The sequence below is a fragment of the Rattus rattus genome, chromosome 10, assembly GCF_011064425.1.
Source record: "Rattus rattus isolate New Zealand chromosome 10, Rrattus_CSIRO_v1, whole genome shotgun sequence".
Classification (NCBI taxonomy): domain Eukaryota; kingdom Metazoa; phylum Chordata; class Mammalia; order Rodentia; family Muridae; genus Rattus; species Rattus rattus.
The window spans coordinates 89,731,675-89,753,475 of record NC_046163.1 but is presented as its reverse complement, the minus strand read 5'-3'; the positions used below and the strand labels follow the sequence as shown (position 1 = coordinate 89,753,475).

General features: G+C 46.1%; 1 protein-coding gene across 1 annotated transcript in view; it reads right to left on the bottom strand.

Moving 5' to 3' along the window:
• Positions 1-473: 473 nt before the first annotated feature.
• Zcchc2 (zinc finger CCHC-type containing 2) overlaps positions 474-21,801 on the bottom strand; it is a 44,700-nt gene continuing 23,372 nt past the window's right edge. The window contains 9 exon segments of the mRNA XM_032915793.1: positions 474-1,240; positions 2,214-3,695; positions 5,843-5,971; positions 10,067-10,161; positions 10,542-10,606; positions 12,077-12,209; positions 13,889-13,946; positions 15,440-15,523; positions 17,933-18,027. Of these exon segments, the coding sequence (XP_032771684.1) occupies positions 1,173-1,240; positions 2,214-3,695; positions 5,843-5,971; positions 10,067-10,161; positions 10,542-10,606; positions 12,077-12,209; positions 13,889-13,946; positions 15,440-15,523; positions 17,933-18,027 (2,209 nt within the window). The 3' untranslated portion in view covers positions 474-1,172.

Sequence of the window (21,801 nt, the reverse complement as noted above, 5' to 3'; positions counted from 1 at the left end):
TACAGCCAACCTCCCAGATAACCTCAGTGCACGTCAGGAAATCAAAACAAAAATTACCTGGAAACAACTTAGTACACAGATTGGCTTAAAAACAAAACAAAAAAACAAACTGAAAAAAGCCAGCAGCATTAGACTTAGTGACATGACAGTGACATGATTAACACCATCTCAACACACTCCACCCAGTCTTTCACATTGTATCAAGCATAGTGGTAAACGGTTTTAAAAGTGACTTTGTTTGGGAGCAGGTACCTGACTTTTGTAGAAAACCATAGCTTCTGTCAGATGCAACAAAGCACACACATTATACCCCAGTGTGACACTGCAACAGCTGGTGTCCGACAGGACGTCTTCAGTCAGCAGTGTCTGGGCAGGCCGAGGTGGCAGACAACAGGAAGCCCTGGAAGTTGGCTGTCATCACAGACACAGGCCCACAGAGCACAGCATTCACACCGCCGGGGTGCTCCCACCGCCGGGGTGTTCTCAGAAGTGTGACGGAAGGAAACACTGTGTTCACTCAAGGAAAGCCTGTCTGTCCCGCGTGTGCCTTCCCGAGTCTGGCTTCCTCTCTCCCATTTGTTCTCAGGTTATTTGGACAGGTGCTGCATATGTGTATTTACGTGGTGCTTTTATGACATATGTACATACTTCTTTACGGTGACACGTGTTGCCCTTGGTTCAGACTCAGAGCAGGTTACAGAAGTGTGACAAGGACGCGCTGAGCACCCTCGCTGCAGGCTAGGGAGAAGGGTGCTGGAAGAGACATGGGCTCAGGGTCAAAGTGAGGAAAGCCAGAGGAGGAAAACCATACGACTGTTACCAGTGTTGTGGAAACAAGTAAGGTCAGACACACAGTTTAAAGGTTCAGTAAACATTGCACACAGCAAGTGTTCAGTGTAAAGAAAGCACACATCGACGGTTTCCGTTTGAGTTTGTCTGAAATTGAAGTTACGAGTGTCAAACATGAAAGCCGGCTGTCGGCACAGGAGACCAGAGGCTCAGCGCGTCGTGTTCTTTCTTATTTGGACACAGGCAAAAGAGAAATGAAAACTCCCAACTGCATAGAAATTGAGGAAATGTACAGACAAAGAGACAAAATACCTTTCCTTTCCTCCCCTCCACACCCATGACTCCCCACACGTGAGTGCATTAAGCAGGCAAGCTTTACTCGGTCAGTCTGCAGAATCCAACGTATCATTAGAAGGGGGGAGGGGAGGTGCGTATCTCAGTCTGTAAGTGCCTAAAACAGGAAAGACAGAACGGCTAAGTCACCGCTTATGACTGCACGCATCACAAACCACTACACAGACTGCAAATGAGCATGCTTTCAAAGGCTTTCCTCAGCACTAGCTCCAGTCCAAAACAGCAAGTCAATTACTCTCACAAAAGAACGGGCAGCGTGAGCTTATGCACAACCTACAGCTAATCAACTGCACTTTCCTCTGAGGACGCCTGATTAACACGCCCGTTTCAGGACAGTTCCCAGCTAAGATCTGGCACAACGACAAAGGGCAAACGCAAAAGAACAGAACCTGGTCCCTTCCCCACACCTAGTAAAGTGCATCTTTTTCTTCTGCTCTTAGTACTCTTCAAATTCACTCATTTCCTAACTCACAAACTCGTGTTCACAAAGCTTCGTGACTGTAAGGATTCAATGGCGTCTTAGATTTTGCCTCGTGTACAGAATCAAAGGGCAGCAGGGGCTCAGATGTGAGACAACTGTGCAGACTCTAACCTGACTCCAAACCATGAATGCCGGCTGGTAAGTAGCTCACATGCCGAGTAACGAGCTCGCATTGTAGCTGTCAGTATTTAACCATCCTGCTTCCCATATGGAAAAGGACTGTACTCTTAAACTACAGCCCTGCAAGCAAGGGACTAACATTACAGAATGTACACTCTGTGCTGTCCCCTGAGTCTGGACAGGTACCTCTGCCGTTCACTTCTTAGTGACAACCTAAACTTCCTTAGCCCTTACTCAGAGACTCGTGACCTGGGCTTCTCTATGCTGGGCTTCTCTGGCTGTGTTTTGGACCTTCCCTGTGCTCTGTGACCTGGGTCTACACTGAGTTTCTCTGGCTGCATTTTGTCACTGAAAATACAACCTCTGTAAACAAACACACACATACGGATCTTTCTGCTAAGACAGTATCACATAATCAAGAAGAAACTGGGAACTCAGAAACAAGTCCTCTGGGAGTGAGTGGGATTACCTTGCTGATTGGCCTCCATGGACGACTGCTTACAGTCTTGTGCATAGTGTCCGCTTACGCCACAATTGTAACAAGACACACTCCCGTTCTTCTTGGGCCCAGAACCACTGGTGTTGGCAACTACATTAGGTGCTGGATATACGGGATACAATCTCCCAAATCCTGCCATCTGCTGCATGCCATAGCTGGCTTGGCTCCCCATGACTGGGTCATGCACCAGTCCATTTGCATATGGAGTCTGAGGCAGAAAAAAAGGAAGTTGGTTTCCATTGCTCTGATGTGCTTGGTTGAGGTAGCTGCCATTGCAAATGGATGGCAGAGTGAAGAATGATGGGAGTCGGTACATTGGTCCAGGCATGGGGTTGGGATAATAGTAACTATTTAGCTGAAGGTTTCCATTGGTCCCACAGCTGCACCTTCGCCCACAAGAGCCACAGGGACCCAGAGGCTGTGGTGGCACTATGGTGCTGTTAGCATTCGTGTTCCCCACAGCACTGATGTAGGACGTGCTGTCACTCTGTGCAGTGCTGTGTGTCAAGGCAGGGCTGGGGCTTGGGGCAGGGCCTGGGGTGTGAGTAGGAACAGCAGGAGGAACTGTGGACTGGGCTGGACTGATGCCTGGACTTGCTGGCTGGGCAGAAGTGGCTGTGTTGAGCACAGTGGAATTCTGGGTGGGTAGCACACTGGCAGCAAGGGGTGAGCCTGGAAAGGTGTAGGAAGCTGGTGGCTGTGCAGCTGAGAGGCCAGCTGCTGGAAGAACTACCTTCACATTGTTCGGCTGAGGGACTGTCCCCGTGTTTCCCTCAATCTGAGGCACCATTTGATTTAGTCCTACTACTTGGGATGCAGATTTTGTGATGGGATCCGTGGCAGCCACAGGAGATCCTGGGAAAGCCCCTGGGTTATGGACAGGAATCAAGGCAGTGTTTGGTGATCCGATGCTCAGCCTTGTGGCTGCTTGCTGTGGGACATTAACTGGGCAATTCTCAGACGCTCCCTGTGCTGGTTGTAATTTTAGACTCTGTAGCGTCAGCTGCAAAGCAGGAGCACTGCTGTGTGGGAGGAAGGGAGATGGCATAGGTAAAGGGGAAGCTAACAATTCAAGGTGCTTCTCCGACTCCCCAGAAGCTGCTGGGCCTAGGATGCCAACCGGGGCTGCATTTGTGGACTCCATCATTGTAGAAATAGCCACGGGGTTAGGGACAAGCACCCCTACGGCTTTGCCGTCTGCAGATTTGGGCGACGGAATGACAACTTCTGACTTCTGGGCACCGTTGTGCATGACACAGTGTAGAGTTGGCATGAAGGGAATATGTGGGTACTTGTGTGAGGTCAATGGAGCTTCCAAAAGGTTCCCATTCTCAGTTCCCAGTGAGACGGTGTCAGCAGGCGGCTGGACAGAGACGGTCTGGGTGACGGAGCCATGGCTTGCAAACCTGGCTGACGATGGATTCCCAGAGTCTTCAGAATTGCTGTCTGTATCTACAGAAGACATGCAAATGCAGGTAAACCCAGGCTGAACTCCTCTTTTCGCATTAGAACTAAAGGCTAGGTCTACTCAGAATTAAGTCTCAAGTCAAGTCTGCAATGCTTCCTCGACCGCATTTCCTGACTGCCCCGCTACTGCGTCTCGTCTCCGGCTGGTAGTGTGCTCTAAGGAAAACAACAGTACCAAGGCTACTGGTGATCCACTTAACTCTGTGCCACCAAACCTGAGTTTAAATCTATTCCATAAATGGTTCGGTTTAAGTAGTTTGATCAGGAGAACACTGAGCTCCAATGGTTTAGGCTAGAGATGGAATTAGTACTTGTACCGCATACGCGACAGGGAGCATGTAGAGCTCCACCATCAGTCCTACGATGATTACACCACAGGGACACAAGAGCCAGAGTGGAGAAGGAAGCACCACTACTTCTCACCACACACGACAGACACTAAACTGCTCTGCACCACACCACGGTGCACGCAAAAGCCACCCCAGCTTCCAGTCAGGGCAGAGGAGCCAAGGGACATCTGACACAGTAAACAGGAAGCTGCCCTGCCGTGTCCAGAGCTCAGAGCTGGGTGTCATGCCTACTGTAAGACGCTTCTGCTCACAAATTAAGCTGGCTTAACTTGAGGCATGTTAAAGAGTGTTTGCATTCACAAAGGCAAGACTGGCCATGCACGGCTGGCAAGAATAAGTATTCCTCAAATAAGAGCACTCCTACAGAAAGGCTATCAGAGCCCAGTGACACGGAAGATCCAGTGCTGTGAGCTGAACTGCCTCAATCTATCCCAGGGAGTTTAAGTGAATGAGTGAATGCTGAGAGCAAACACGACCCTGAGAGAGAGATCATTACACTACTTATATTCAACTTCATAGAAGAGAGGATTCATAAGTTAACAACCTTTTCAAGGCACTGGATCTGTACTACCCATCAATGCAGAGTTAGGAACAAAAATTAAGTCCAAAAAGAAAAAAGAATGTTTCAGATGGCCAGTTAAATTCCCATCTGAATGAAAACTTTCAGTCTGAAGTCGCAAGAGACAGCCCCATGCCTTTGAAGCCCTACTGGGATCAGATAGAATGATGTTTTGTGTACTTGACTGTGGAAAGCAAAATGTCTCACAGCATCACTACAACAAACAACAGCAAAAAGCCACGCGTTTCCAAAGCCACGTATGGACCTGAACCCTGGAAAGCATTCACAGTTCTCAGTCCAGGGATCCTCTGTCTTTAGGAAAGCCTACATGAATAAAGGACAGCATCACCTACATGGGCCTATCCACTCTCAGACCCGAGAACAAGACAGGGATGCTACGAGTCACCCACAGACCTGACAAGCAGCCAAGAGCCACTCAAGAGTCAGAGTTGAGGCCCGAGAGAGTGTCTGTACTCACTCAGGCACATCCCATCAAGCAAGCACAACCTGCAGCACACACACACCAAAGCCTGCCAGTTTAGATAAGGTACTACGATTCTCTCAAGGTCCCAGAGCTCTGAGTTATTTTCACTTCTTTCTTGAAATGTCTCCCTACAAAACTGCAGTGTGGCCACAGAGTGGTAGCACTGACCACTGCAGGTTATTTGATGGGACTATGAAACCACTGCAAGGTAAAAACTGACTTCAACTGACTCCCGAGACAGTGTTAGTGTCCTGAGACACGCCCAAGTGACACAGAAGCTGAGGTTCCAGTGAGCTCAAAGCTGTGCAGTGAGAAACCACATTTTGGCCAAAATGCCGTGGTAATATAGCATCCTCATTAGTCATGGGCTTTTCAAGAGCCCCTTACTGTCAGACCAGAATGGTAAGGAGGAAATTAACTAAAGGCCTGGAGCAATCAGAGGAATGTTTAAGAAAAACAGAATCTTGTAAGAAAGGAGATCCTTATGACCTTTACCCAGCCCCACTCTGGAGAGTAACAATATCTCAATGACAACAGCTTGGAGAGCCAGCAACGGATGTCACTGGCAAGAACTTTAAGTCTGGAGCTCTCCACAAAAGCCATCACCATCTTCCCCCCAACCCCCCCAAGAGCTGAGGAGCTACTGTGCTCACCCTGCCAGGCTCTCTCTGATTGGGTCTGCTCATGAGAAGACAGCTCTGTCCCCCCACCTCTTTCTACCCCTTCTCCTTCAGCAAACCTCTGTCCTTCTCTTCTTCACTTTCCAAACTCTCTCTTCCATCATGCCGTGGACTAGACGGAGAGCTGTAACTCTCTGAAGATGTTTCTCCACATGTGTCATGTCCAGATCCAACGTCCAAATTCATATCTAAAAATAACAACTCTACAGTTATGTTAGTTCTCAAATGGAATTGCTAGAAATTAATTGTAGCTATAAATGATTTGTTTTCCTACAACACTGAAACTTGTCTTTGACGTATACTGAGATTCATTAAGCAGCTAATAAACACATATTTAAGGCAGAGGCATAGAAGAACGGTGAATTTTACTGCATCACAGTTAGTTTCTTACAGGATCAGCCCAGTATCAACACTTGGAACTACCTTGGAGGTCTACAGAATCTGTCTCCTTGGAGCTGGCTGCAGAAATCCTCCGAGAGTGGTTGGTCTATCACATTTGTTCTGTTAAAACCACTAGCCATACCATAGCACTTAATACAACATGTTTCTCTTCAGGCAGATAAAGTAACCCTTTAATTTCTACCCAGATGTCACTCCTATGCTAAGACAAGATAGGAATGACTGCAGTCCGCACAAGGACCAATTAGCTATATCCACTTTGGGCACACTACGTCAGAATATCCATGTCTAGGATGGGTCACTCGGACACCAATCCAGGCATAGACAGTCCCATCTCCCTCATTTTTATAAGCCAACTGCTAGCATAGCTTTTGCTACACAGCCAGTATCCAACATACGTTTACCGTACAGTTCCTTATATGCAACTCTAGGGAATTCCTAAGATGTGTGGAGAAGCCAATCATTTCTATGGCAACATGGTAGAACAATAAAAGGTAACGACTATTAGTTACTCTGGCAAAATATGTACTAGAGAAGACATGTTAGTGGAATAAGAATTTAGTTGACTTAACCAGTGTTTTATGTCGGGAATAAACTTCCAACAGTGTAACGATGGTTACTGTGGCCTTAGCTATAGCCACTCAAATGAGCTATCAAAGACACAGGCATTAAGAATGGATTGCTGGCTCATTTTGGTTAACACCAAGTTGCCACGGGAAAAAAACTACACAAAAACTGGTAAAGCTGTAAGGAAAGTAGCAGTGGGCTTTTTTGGAAGGGTAAAATTTTTACACATACACATACAAAAAAAAATCTTAAATTATTAAAACACAAAAGGGTCTGATTTCCTTTTACACTTTTTAATGCGGCCATCAGCAACAGAAAAGTGGGCAGAAACATATCTTTTTATCTAGCATGAAAAGTGAATAGTAAGCTCTTTTTAGAGTTTATTTGTTAATTTTTGGGGTGTGTCTGTATGTGCACGTGTATATGCACATGCCTGTGTGCACATATGCAGAGACCAGAGGAGGGTGCCATGTGTCTTCTCTCCCTGAACCCAGGGCACATATTTCATCAATCCCCGGGCCTCTGTCTCCAGGGTTAAAGGCCCCTTTAAGATCATATCCAGCTCGTTTTGTGGGTACTGCTGTAAGAACTCAGGTCCTCATGAATGTGCAACCTTAAATGCCCTTAACCACTAAGTCATCTCTCCAGATCCCAAAGCAATCAGCTCTTAATGAGCTCTGGGTAGCAATGTCCACACCCCTTTAGAATGAAGTTATAAAGAGATTTCTTTCTTTAATAAAAAGATATGATTTTACTGAGGAGTCTAGTCTGGCCTTCTGTTGAACAGGTAATCTCCCTGCTTCTTTGAGTTCCAAGGGACTTGAGGAGTGCCGCCCTCCCTAGCACTGGGAGAGCAAGTCTCAAAGAAAAACCGAAGCCTCCAGAGCTGACTAACTGCACAGACCGCTTCCTGAAGACAGGAAGAAGAGAGGATTAGGGGACATTTCTGTTTTGTTCTCTTTTGTATTTCTTAGCTATATGAGTGTGCCATTAGTCAAAGGAGAAACTAAAATGTAAAATCAGATTTTAAAAATTAAAAGTGTCTCAGTGTTTAAGGGCACTGACTGGTCTTTCAGAGGACCTGGGTTCAAATCCTAGCACTCCCATAGCAGTCCAAAGCATGACTGTCTTTAACTCCAAGAGCTGACACTTTCATACAGACATACGTGCAGGCAAAACATCAATGTAGATAAAAGTGAATAAATTCAAAAAGGTAAATGATACATATTGAGATGGAGTACACTGTTTAAGGAGCTAAAGGTTACGCTAATCAGAATGACCAAATATCTCAGCTCTAACACTGTGACACTTCATGGGAAGAGCTGCTCCATAAAGGAAGAAAATACTATTTCCACTTTATTGAACGCTTAAAGGCTATTCTTTGTTGGCACTTTGATATTTCAGAGGAAAATAAATGAATTTGTTTCCTTAGCTTGGGTTGCATGCATTAGAGTGACATAAGATGTCAATGAGACAAAATGCCTAAAGTACATATTACTCCTCCTCCTGCCCAGTAAATATAAATGAGTTGATTAGAACTAGATACGCATATGTATGTATATCTACATGCATATATCTAGATACACAAACACTAAAACAAGCAACAGACAAAATAAAGGACACAAAACAACCCAGCATAGGATAAAGTTTGGCTTACTCAAAAAGTCTAACTGTTATCATTAACGTTGAAAACTAAAGAAATAAAAGGAGAAAGAAACTTCAGGTTGGATGTTACCAAGCTTGTGACAGCCCCAAATGTGTGTTTTTCTAATTAGTACAACAGGGAACTAAGCCTACAGCCCTGAGCACCTCCGGGTAGTAGCTGGTGCTGCTGCAGGCTGCTCTGTGCACTTCACAGCCAGCAGATAGGCATCACTCCTGGCTTACACATGGCGGCATTCCATCCAGATTGGACGGACATTAGACATTTAAGACAGAAGGGAACAGAACCAGAGCCATGTATGTCTCTGACCACAGCCCACGTGCTGCTCTCTGGGTACCTAAGACTGAGGAAGATGAGAACAGCTGCGAGCTCCTGGAACTGAGTGAGACCAACAGGAGGCCGTGGGCCTCATGGAGGGCGAGGGAGTAACGCAGCTAACTGTGTTCTCTGAAGACTGATGAGGAGACAATGTGGAGAATGAGACGGGGATCATACGCACGAGGCCCGGCAGGAGCGGTTTCTAGTCAGCCGCTAGCAGACAGAGCGTTTCCTGTCAGTGCTGTCACCATTTGGAATGTAAGATGCCAAAGTGCTACAACATGCTTCTGGACCACACCCTTCCACAGGCGAGATGGGTGGTCCAGGTCCTCTTCCCTTTGCAGTGGTTTGAAGGAGGATGGCCTCGACAGGCTCATTTGTTTGGATGGTTAGTCCCTGGTTAGTGGAACCATTTGGGAAGGATTAAGGGGTGTGGCCTTATTTGAGGAGATGTGTTGTGTGAGTGGGACTGGGGGTCGGGGAAGAGCTTTGAAGTTTCAAACAGCCCACACCATCCCCAAGTTAGCCCTCTGTGCTGTGTGCGCGCGCATCAAGATGTGCGCATCAAGACGGGAACTCTCAGCTACTCTCTCGCACCGGGACCTGCCAGCCCACCCTTATCAAGGCCACACACTACACTCACCCTCTGAAACAGTATGCTTCAAACTGAGTACTTTCTTTTATAGGCTGCCTTGGTCATGGTGTTCTATCACAGCAATAGAAAAGAAAAAGTCACTCCCAGGTTAGCTAATACAATAAACTGGCAGGATCTGTAATTCAGAATAAAATCATTTTTCTTTCTATAGTGCCTATAAACATCTAATTTAAGAAATACACTCTTGTTACTTTTGTTGTATCGCAATTTAATGCACTATCAGGACAGTAAGATTTAAATTTAAAAAATCATTTCTGGCATCAGTGGATTAATGTCAGGCACATACAGAAAATATTTTTCCTATAGCTCTATGGCTTTTACTTTTCCTATCTTAACACTGTAGGCAAAGAAAACACACAAAAGGCAATGATGAGATGGTAGGTAAGCGGGAGCTGAATAACCTAGTCTAACGACGCTCAGAAAGAATAGTCCTCAAATTATAAAAATGTCAGTACCATTCTAAATTTGACTCTAACAAGAGTATGCTTAGATTTTGCTGAGGGTGGTTCACAGAGCTACAGACAAGACTGCTGTGACATCGAATCTGCACTGAGACTGCCATTTTACCTTCAGAGCTATCTGACTGGAAACTGCTGGGAAGGGGGACACAGCAGCCCAGTGTCCGCTAAGCTGAGGTTACACGACGGACCTAAGGAGCGCCGGAGCTCAGACCTTTCTTACCTTTCACAGTGCTGCCATGAGCGTGCTGGGGAGCCGAGAGTCTAATCCCGTTTATTCTACTGCTCAATCTGTTCTCAGTTTTCTTTATTTTCTCCCTGAGCCAAATAGACAGAGATTATCAACACTTTTGTAAGGCCCTCCATCAAAACAGTAAAGACAGTAGACCTTCAATCCTCCAGTATTTGTATCATGAAAACCACTTGCAAGGAGGAAAACCTAGTGCTTCTGAGCTCCCACACTCAACACAGCTTGGCTTCTGTCATTTGCATGTGACACTTTCAATTACAAACATTAACCACAAAGCTAAGCAGTAAAACCACTGGAGTGTGTGTGTGTGTGTGTGTGTGTGTGTGTGTGTGTGTGTGTGTGTGTGTGTGTGTATACACACACATACACTAAATATATCCACAGCCGCCAGATTCTGCATGCTTATCTCTCCTGATTTTTAGTACTGCAAACATTAAATTGAACCTACTTTTCTACTTGTGGCTTCCCTTTCTTCTTATTTACTGAAGACAAGCTCCGTTTTTCAGCAGAGAGCTAGTAGAGATAAAAACAAATAGACCTCAGCTATAGCACAGACTGCTCCAGTGCCCATGCTCTAAAATCAAACACTAAAACAACGTCTTCTCCATTACACACTAACACAGTTGGATTTTCAGCCCACTTTTGAGGTTACCCGCAGAAGCACTAAAGTGTACATATTCTATGACAAGCAGTTAGCATTAATCATGAGAACTGTTCTTTTAAACTGAGTCTCAATGTCTGCTCTTTTGCCTCTAGTAAGGTCTCCTCATTTGCACTTTCACTTTCCAGACGATCAGTTCAAGTACACTCAGCATAATTCCACCAAGTAAACATGTCCTGTCTTAAACTTCTGGGCAGCATGGTGAAACCTCCACCTTCCTGGAGACATCCAAGCCCTCTTCCTACAACCCAAGAGCACTTAGCACGTGAACACAACCATGTACATTAGGATACACTGTCACCACTACCTTATTACACCCGTTACTGTGGGTAAGCTCACGCTGGGCCCACTTATGCAGTGTAACAGTGCTGCATGTGTGGGAAATGCAGACAGGATCTGACACCACTCGTGTTTCCAGGTACTCTGTTAAGTTCTGGAAATGCCATCTCTGTGGGCAAGGGAGACTACTGTCCAAAACGGACCGTGACTGAGTGACTGCATGTGCTACAGGCCTTCCCCCTGGAGGTCAGGTGAGTAAAACTGACCTGTGTCAAATGTGAGGAAGGGAGGGCATGGACATTGGAATAGAGGGAAAGAAAAGTCCGGTGGCTTTAAAAAGGAGACCGTTGATCATGACAGTGACAACTTGCAGTGTCTCAAAATAACCTCTAGTCCATAAAAACACACTTGGATTTGTGTATTGGTTAGAAACAATAACGTTCACAAGTCAATCTTCTAGACAGAACACACAAGGTGAGTTTTCTGCCCCCGTATGTGTAGCACATGCATTCCACATGCAGCACAGACTTCTCCTCTCAGCACAGTAGTTCACTTACTACAGGCAAGAGTGTGGGTAAGCCCAACTAAACACTATAACGAACGGTCAGTTTAAAAAATCCTATCATGGGGTTGGGGATTTAGCTCAGTGGTAGAGCGCTTGCCTAGCAAGCACAAGGTCCTGGGTTCGGTCCCCAGCTCCGAAAAAAAGAAAAGAAAAGAAAAAAATCCTATCATATCGAGACAGTGAGACACCCCCCGCCTCTGGGCCCTGCCAAAAGAAGGAACAATTTAGCAGACCCTACAACTGGAATAAAGAGTGTGGGTATTTATTGCGTCATTCCTACAGATAAGCAAAGCTCTCTAGATAAAGCCTTTCAGACCTCAGTCAGTAGAGTTCAACCCTGGGTAAGAGCGAAGCTTCCTGAGGTCTCCTCACTTCTCACCAGCAGTCACCTGACCCAGAGCTTACAGCATTCACTCTTTGGAAGCACACAGAGCAGAAATGCTTTACCACACGGTACCAAAGGCAGCCCGCCACATACTTGGTCAGCAGAGGATACACAGTGCTCTGAGTGCTGGATGGCTGCACAGCCTTGGTTCCTCCAATCCACAACTCCATTTTGTTCTGCATACTGCATGGTGAGCCCCTCCAATAGAGCACAGCTTGTAGCAACACTGCTCATAAGAGAGAAACATGACAATGTCAAGTCTGTCCCTGTAGCTTAACCTATTTTACCATCTCAATTCATCTTAGTCTCTGGGGTTTTCTGTTTGTTTGTTTTGTTTTTCTTTGGAGTATCTAGTGATAGGTGTATGGAAAAAAGTATACTCCAGGAAGCTAAGTAAGTGCATAGTTTATCACTAACGCCTGTCCTTACAAAGCAGCATCAAGCATATACTTGCCATTAGTGTCTAGCTACTGGGCGTCCATGTTTCACTGGCAGTCCCTTAACAGAGGGGCCGCAGAGCCTGGATCAGCAAGAACTGCTAACTGAATTGAACAAATAGACACACGAAGGGTCTAATGTGACTGGGAACCCCTCACCGCCTAAATAATCCAGAGAATGAAGTTACTGGGTATAGACTTTGAGTGCTTAACCAAATGTAAAGTCTTCAACTGTAAAGCTAGTGTAAGAATTCAATGGGTGGAAAGCTGAGAAAAAGAAGAGCACTGAAGAAGAGAACGATGGCGATGGAACGTAAACGTGAGAGACAAGAGGGAAGTGTGAGCAGCGCACACGTGAGGACCTCGGGGACTCTTACGGGACAGCTCCCGAGAACACACACTAGAGTGTCTGAAGACATAGGCTGAGAACTTTCTAAAATTAAAATATGTAAAGTTACAGAATTTAGAAGCACAAGTAGCATAAAACAGCTACAATGTCCATCACAGACAACTGAGAAAAACTCAAAAGCTCTAGGAGGAAAAGCTACAAAGACAACAGCACTGAGACTGGCTCAGCCAAGTGATGGCTTCACCCAGAGCAGTCCAAGGCGAGAGCAGGAGCCAGGGCTGCCATCAGTAACGGAGTCCCAAGCTCACCTACGGAGAGAGACAGAAGTCGCCCGTAGAATCAGCAAGGGCCCTGAATACGACAGCAGAAAGTCTTGTATTTGGGTGACGGTACTAGGAAACTAGAAATCACATAAACTGTTCGATCTGCCAGAGACATCAGCTGTCAGAGACGGAAACTACACAGCCAGCAGACAGCTGTGAGAACCTCAAGGAGTTAGCAGAGAATGAATGTCCACCAAGAATGGCTCAGGGTTAAGCTCAGTGGTAGAGGGCTTTGATTTGTGAGCACCCACATACCCGCGTACACGTGTGCGTGCGCACCCACACCCTACCTGCCTTTATCACATACAGATATGTGTGCATTAATTTAACAGGGAAACCAGCACAGGTGGACACACAGGGACAAGACAGAGCAGAAAGAGCCCTAAATGAATGCTGGGAAATAGTGGCACAAATTCAAAGCTGTGAAGAGAATGTAAATGCAAGAGGACTGTAACTCAGGAGAAAGCAATGATGAAGGTCCACTGAGCCAGGCTCCTCAGAGTGCTACGGCGCATGTCAAATTTACATTAGATTTTAAGAGGCAAGAGACACACTGCAAATTTTGGAAGAACAAAATTCAGTGTATAACTATGAAGGTTGCCACAAGAGAAGAATTTCCCCAAAAGGCAGTAAGGAGGGGGAAGGGGGAACAGCATGTACAACAATTGAAAACAACAAAACAAAAACACATAGAGCAAAACAGTATCCAGACAACACATTCGTGAGAAGCTTGACTAAACGTTAACTGAGTTCAGATTGTACAAAGGCATTTACACTTTAGAAGTTAGATACCTACTTCCCAGCGGGGCTTTTCCCAGCGTGTTTCTTGTGGATAATGGTGTGCTGTAACACATCTAGGTGGGAGAGAAAAGCATGAGTTAATTTATAACACCACAGCAAGCACTGAAAGGTGCCTGTACTAACGGATGCAGCTGGGGTGGCCTGCCCACCGCTCTGACCTAGTTCCCAGCACACGGGGCTTCCACCTGTCTCTGAGAGACAGCATCTACCGTATACACATAGTCAGGCTGACCTCGAACCCAACTCCTGCCTCAGCCTCCTGAGTGCAGGATCACAGGTGTGCACCACCACATCAAGCCTACAGAAGATACCATAACAAGTCTTCACTTACGTAACACACTACTGAATTACCTCAAATGTGCATACCAATCTTACTAAAATTATGCAAATTTTACTTGAGTCTGTGACTTCAAACTGAATTTACTTCAACTGAAACTATGTCCATTAAAATGTTCAATATTTTTAAGTCTCTAAGATCACTTTCAAGTTACTCCAAAAAAGAAAAGATGCATGAGATTGGACTAAAGGTCGCCCTTTCCTCTCCTCCTCCCCTCACAGAGATTAACTATTACCTAACTTGTTGAAACGCCCTACTGAAAGCTCCATTTTAATTACCCGTGTAAGTGAGTACATTCATAAACTCATACGGGGCTGTGGCAGGTTGAATAAGCTACAAATAGCTTTATTTTAACTGTTGCCAGCAGACATCACTACTTAGTTGAAACATTCAGGCAGCTCCCTGGTATTTGTCACTATGAACCATGGTGCAGCCGGCACATGGTCTAATTTCATAGTTGATGAATCAGCAAGGGGTAGCCATGATCTCCAACTTCACTGCACCATGCATGCCATGTGCTCTGTGCAAACCATGTCGACTTACATCTCAGCTATGACGTCTGAGCTCCTACTGTCGATGCCCTGGCATCAGACTTGCAACTGTCTCCTGGGTGGGCCTGATGACTGGGCGGTGGTGCCACGGTCCTTTCCTCCACTTTCTCAACTACCTGGGAGCCATGTGCTTATCAGCTTGAGGTTTCATTAACCACACATTTCCTATCCACACATTTTGCTCACATATTGGAATAAGCTCTCCACTGATGCACATCACCACGATGATTTCCCTGACTGATGCAGGGTACATTTTTCCTGTCATCACCCTGCTGGTATCTCATCTGTAGGCTGTCTCTAAGTATGCAGGCCTTTTGGTCATATATTGAGTTCTTGCTTAGTCAAATGTACAGTCATGATCTATCTTTTTGAACAAAACCTTCTCTCCTCAGGTTTACACATAAAACTTTGCATTTTACAAATAGTTACTATTCCCCTGAGAGCTTTGCACATGATAGTGGGAGGTGATGAATATACATTTCATATAGGAAAGCCAATTATGCCAACACCATGGAGTGAGCAACCTCTTCTCTGTCCACTGTTCTGTTTGGTAATGCCATCTCTGGCATCCCAAGACACGTGTGTACCTGGGCTCTTTTGCCTCTGTTCTGACCTTGAGCCAGTGTGTGTAGACTTAGTCTAGTGACTCTACAATTACCTTCTTCTTGACTTGAAGCTTCTGAGCTGTCTTCTTTTAAGTGTTCTAATATCTTAGAAGTCTTCAGAGAGGACTGTAAGTTATCTGCAGGAAATAATTCAATACTACTAACTCTGGGAAAATTATAATAGTGAGATAAAGAAAATCAGTATAATGATTGTCCCTCTGCCCCAAGGAGAGGGAAGAGTCACTAGTGAAGACCCTTTCTTCAAGGAGGCCCTTCAAGAATGCGCAGGACTATCTGAGTGGAGTCCCTCAGGCAGCCCATACCAGCGAGCCCCAGCATGGTCACGCAGCAAAGGATGAAACGAGGAGCACCTCACCTGTTACTCTACTCTTACTCTTAAAGCCCGTGTCAGCACTGTGGCCTTGCTCACCTGCTCGCTCTAAGGCCCCACACTTCTACGTGGTTACAACAGTGACTGTGATCAGTACTGACCCACTGCACATTTGGCCAGCAGCAGGCTCTAGACAAGAAGTCTGAAGCTACCTCAGAGTGCAGCACTGTCTGCTCAGTAGTCAACTGTCTGTCAGCATATGGGACAGTGCTCTCTGCCACAGGGGAACACAAGAGGGACTCTTTTTTTTTTTTAAAGTGTGCAAATGAACCCTTACAACACTGTTACTCTTCAGCAGAACAACTCACACATGCCAAGTGCTGACGCGTTTCCCCTCAAGCCGAGCTGCAGGCCTTCAGCAGCATTCACGTGCTTACTCTCCAGATAAGACTTTCCAGGCTCCTTAGCATTGCTTGTGAATCTAAAGCCGGGCTAAGCTATCAAGAGACTCTGCTATATGTGTGTGTGTGGATGTCCCGTGTGTGGATGTGGATGTGCGTGTCCTGTGTGGGTATGTGTGTGTCCAATGTGGGTATGTGGATGTCTCGTGTGTGTATGTGTGTTGTGTGTCCCGTGTGGTATGTGTATATGTGTATCCCAAGTGGGTAGCTTTTCTGAGCAGGTTTATAATCTGGGGTACAAGCTTAACTTTGCTCAACACCTTTTTGAAATGAGCCTGGTGTTACTGGTAGACTATTAAAAATGCCCACACTTTGATTTGGGAAGAAGTCTCCAGAGCTCTAGAATAACCATGACTTTACTTAGTAAGTCCTGCCACTATCTAGACATAAATTCAGCCACGGAGTTGTGCATCTCATTGCAGTCACCGAGTCTTTGCACCTGCTTTTCTGATCCTTCCTGCTAACCAAGTCCCAACATTTAAGGCACGCACATGGACACACGTGCTGCCCCAGCAGTTACACTTTCAAAGCTAGCACACACTGAATAATCAATTATAATTTTCATCTTTTTTTCTCATACCTCAAACTGAGGAGGCAATGTATTTTCTTTTTCCTTTAGGTATATAAAAAAAAAAATCACAACTGAAACCAGAAGGAAAGATTTAAGAAAAAAATTGTTGCTCAAAATATTGGCTGTGCTTAAAGCGAGTAGAAATCACCTATGGAACGCATCCGCATGATTGGCCACATAAAGGCCAGGCTGGAGAGAACGGTGCACTATCGATCACGAGACGGGAGTGATGGAACTGAAAACAGGAAAGGCAGCAACACAGAGGAACAAGACTCGGGGTCCATCCTGAGGATGACACCGTCAGTCTGGTACTGACCAGTGTGAAAACAGGAAAGGCAGCGACACAGAGGAACAAGACTCGGGGTCCCTCCTGAGGACGACACCGTCAGTCTGGTACTGACCAGTGTGATCTGGAGGGGCAGTGACAGCAACACACACAGAGACACCACAACAGTGAGCTCCAGGGCTCCAGGAAGAGCTGAGCTTCCAAGCAGCTACAGCCTAAGGGGTCTCAAGTTTAAATAAGGGAAGCTCAAGGACTTTAATATAAACACCTGGGTTTCTTACCAAACTTAGGTTTTATCAGAAGATTAACAATAAAGTTTATGCACAGAATAGTCCTGGGAGAAGGCAGAGTCTATGTAAACAGCGGACTTTTGTAGACCGCAGTCCATGAACAAAACAAAGCCCACCTGAAAATGACAGAAAGGATGGGCAGGACAGAGGAGAGCATCCTTGCCTGTGTAGGTCTTTAGATGCTGCTGTGCAGAGGACGAGATACACAGGGTAAGCAATGGGAAAGTCAGCACTGGAGGGTCCCATAGGAGGAACGGACACTGCACACCCCGCCCCAGAGCGGCCAACCTCTCAGCTCAGGACACCTACTCTGCCAAGGACTGGAGGGTCGACTTTCTCCTGGGAGCCGGTCTACCTGGTTCTATTACTCTTTCTGTATCATCATCTTTTAAGGTACAGTGTAAAGTTCATTAAAGAAGCCAAATATTGCTTAATTGCATGTGTCTATTCCCTAACTTTTAAATAAAAATTTTCACATTTGAACGACAGGATGGCACAGAAAGACACAAAAACAAATAAACAACAAATAAACCCCATAAAAAGCAAAACACAAACCAAAACAGACAAAACACTTGCCAGAGCTCCACAAAGGACCAGAGACACTTACTGAAGCTATGCTGAGACTCCGATGATATTGATCGAAAAAAGCTGCGTACTTTGTGACTCTGAAGGAAGGCCTGGGGTGAGGTTGAAAACAGCTGCCTGCGGAAGAAAGAAAGTCACATCACCTGCCAGTGTCCACGTCTGCAGTCGCAGTTCAAATTAAAAACCAACGTAAGTGAGTACGCGCTCAAGCAGAGGAGGGTGGGGGTAAAGAGTGTAAGGCAAGCCTTTCCCCAAAGAAAGAATTATTTTCTAATGCATTTCTGCAGGAGCGGGCAAACTTTAACAAAACCTGTTTGCCAAGAATCTATTAAAGAGATTGATTTTTTTTTTCTTTTTCTTTTTCTTCAGAGCTGGGGACCGAACCCAGGGCCTTGCGCTTAGTAGGCAAGCGCTCTACCACTGAGCTAAATCCCCAACCCCAAGAGATTGATTTTTTATGGGGAAGTTTCAACTTAACAAAAAACAAACAAAAGTATTCTTTCAGGTGTTTGCTTCGATGGTTCAAAGCTGCCTTTACTCAGAGGACGTGCAAGCCTTCCTCTTCCTCACGGACACCACTGCTCATCCGTGGTCATCCCGTGGTTGCTCTACCACAGGACCTCCTCGCGCTGGGAGAGGCCGAGGAAACATGAACGATTCTGGAAAACGAGGGCCACGGTGATGGTTCCCAACACACTGTAAGGCACAAGGTGAGGTAGGCACCACAGCAGGCTCCTGTAGAGACTCAGGACTCTACAGGAAGTGCTAGGCATGGAGCTTCTTACCCCTACACAGTTGGGAAGCCATTTACCAACAAGCCATGTCCCAGCCTCCTTTTCATTTACTTTCCTAATTCTTATTTTGAGACAGTGTCTCAATAATAGTCCAGAATTGCCCTGAACTCCTGTAGCCCAGGCTAGCCTGGGTGACTGTAGGTCTGTGCCACTACGCCCAGCTTTATTTAGATTCTCTTTTCAATGTCCAACTCCTAGAACTAAACAAACAAATTAAAACCCTATTCTAAGTAGTTTTCTGGAAACAGGGTTTCATGTTGTCCTGAACTTGAGTCACCTCCCCATCTCAGGGCCCGGTGCTGAGGACTACAGGTCATACCATCACGTCCAGCTTCTATGAACAATTTTGAAATAAGAAATGGCGTAACATTCAGGTTTCCTTTTTCTACATGGCGACTGAGCTACCTATCCCTGACAGTTAACCAACAATCTGGAAATCACCTTCCAATCTGAAGACATAGATGATGAGACACAAAACAAAGACTGAGCTGAGGTAACATCTGAAATTTGATTTTAACCATCACAGCTAAACAAGACAAAAATTGTCAATGTTAATTCATATGTCACTCACATGTATCTAAACAGATGTGCGATCCCAGACACGGGCCGCTAAGCTTTATAGGACAGCAGGAAGGAAGCACCCTAAGCCAGGAGACAACCACCCACCTACTAAATCGGCCAGTTCTTAAAACCAGGCCTCCAAGCCTGCCTGGCTGTGGAAGGCCCTGTTTGGAGCAGGCCGTGCTCCTCGAAATGGGACAAGCTCACTACTTCAGCCAATTTCAAATCATCTCTCCTCAGCAAAACTAACCATAAGCCTGGAAATGTCTTCGGTACAAAAATGGTCTATTTTTCATCACTAGAGAAGTACTGGGTTACAGAGCAGATGGGACAGACTACGGAGCCCCTCACAGTGGTTTAAAGATGGATATGTTGGTGCTACCTATCCCTCAGTACTTGCAGAGTAGAAGCATAAGGAATGGCTACAAGTCTTAGGCTACTCTGGTCTTCACAGCAAGCTCCAAGCCAGCCAGGACTATGCTATATGACTTTCACAACACAAAACAGAGGGTTAAATGTTTAATTTGGGAGGTAACTGAATTGCACATCTGTAATTATAGGCAAAGAGAATATTAAAAAATCAACAAAAATTATCTGGGGAAGATGGATGTACTCTCTCTTCTGAATTTCCACATGGTCCTCACTGAACAACTGGCATTATCATGGAAACCACACTCTCCCCAAAGGAAGGGTCACGGCACCACGCACTGTGGATTACTGAGTTAAGCTTATGAAGCTGCATCGCTCTTCACTGTGCAGCACAACAGTGGAGCCTCTGTCCAGTACTAGTCAGTACAGATGGTCTGGCTGGGTTTAAAGTGTATACTGAAGCCAGTGTAGACAGGAACAGTGCTGCTGACCTTCTGGTCCACATAAGGCTCATATTCTGTTGCCATTCATATACCAGAGGCTGTCATCTGGGTGCTGCATGCTCACTCCCAAGTAGGCCCGAGGCTCATGCTGCCAGATATGCCCTAGCCCCTTTGCTCGGCTGGATGCAGTTCTGAGTACTGATCGGTCACAGAGGCCTCTGTGAACGCCCAGCACAACCTAGAGCTTGCTGTGCTCAGGACCCCTGCCCTTCCCAGTACTGGACAATAAGGACCCACACTTTCACAAGGTCCCCAAGAAATGTACAAGCTCTCAGGAATTCAATTATGTTCTGCAACTTTATCCACCTGCTCTTACCCAGAATGCTCTCTGGTCCACTCTTTTTCCTTTCTCCTCTGACACTCTTCTATGACCTGAGACCCCTCAGATCAGTGGCTATAAGCTGTATCTCCTTATTCTCCCTGAACTCAGGCTCCAGCTTTTTGGAGAGCTGCTCTGGTGGAAGGTGCTAGTTTCCTAGCACTCATGTGCCCGCAAGCCCTTGTCTTGCCCTTTAGCCCTCTTGCTCCATTTTATCTAGTCTGTATCCATCAGGTCACCTACCAACTCTTAGATCCACCTTTACATTCAGGTTTGAAACCAGCCTGTGTCCCTCCCATGCTGTGTCATGTGTCACTGGGTAGTGCAAGGACAGCCATTCTGGGCTCCATCTCATTCCAGTCCTTTGCTCCTACGGTCACACTTTGAATTCTGTGATTCTGTGACAATGCATCCATCCCAGACTCTGCCTATCTTTATTGTGGAGCAATTCTGCCTTCCCCATCCTGGACCACACTGATCCTAAGGACAGAGTCCCTCCTCAGGAAGCCTGGGAAGTTCTGTTCATGTTCTAAACACAAACCAGGAGTCTCACTTACAACCTGAGCAACACAGTCACACTTAGCTCTTTTCAATGACTACGTTTCCAGGAGAACATCGACTACATCCTTGCAGGGGACGGCTGGGGTGTCCAGCATGATAAGCAACTGCTCCGCCCCAGGACACACGTCTTAGCAGACTCTCAGGGCACCCACCCCCAGCACTGTCTGTTCACACTGTCAGATTCACTTGCCCCACCCTTCCCAAGTCAGCTTAGACGCTCACCTTTCCAAAACCCAACAACGTTCCCCAAACCCCTTCCTTGCCTCACTCTACTGTACCTAGGAAACCTCTATTCAGGATAAATGCAGCCACTCGCCTTCTTAGCACTTAGACTAGAACTGCTGAAAGGATTTCTTTTAGATGAACCAACGGGAACTGATGTCCTTATGAATGCGCTGGCCTGAACTTCAGGTCAGCCCACAGCGGGCGGCTCCTCAGTTCCCTCACTCAGCTGTTCCCTCCGCCTTTGTACATGGTGCTGGATTTTGTCTTGTTTTAAAGACATGCCTTACTATGTGGACCACATTGGCCTCTACTTCAGAGTTCTGTGGGTCCCAGTGCTAGGATTAAAGGTGTTGGCCACCATACCCGGCCTACAGAATGGTAGGCCCTTCCTCTCCAGCACTGGTTCCTTTACCTTCAAGCCCTCCTGCCTTATGCAACGTCAGGGATGATAGAGACAACTTCCAGTTCCCATCACAAAACAGGTTCCCTTGTTTATATACACACGCTGGAATTTGAGAGGAAGGGGAACACTATATCACCCACTCCTGTACCACCCGAC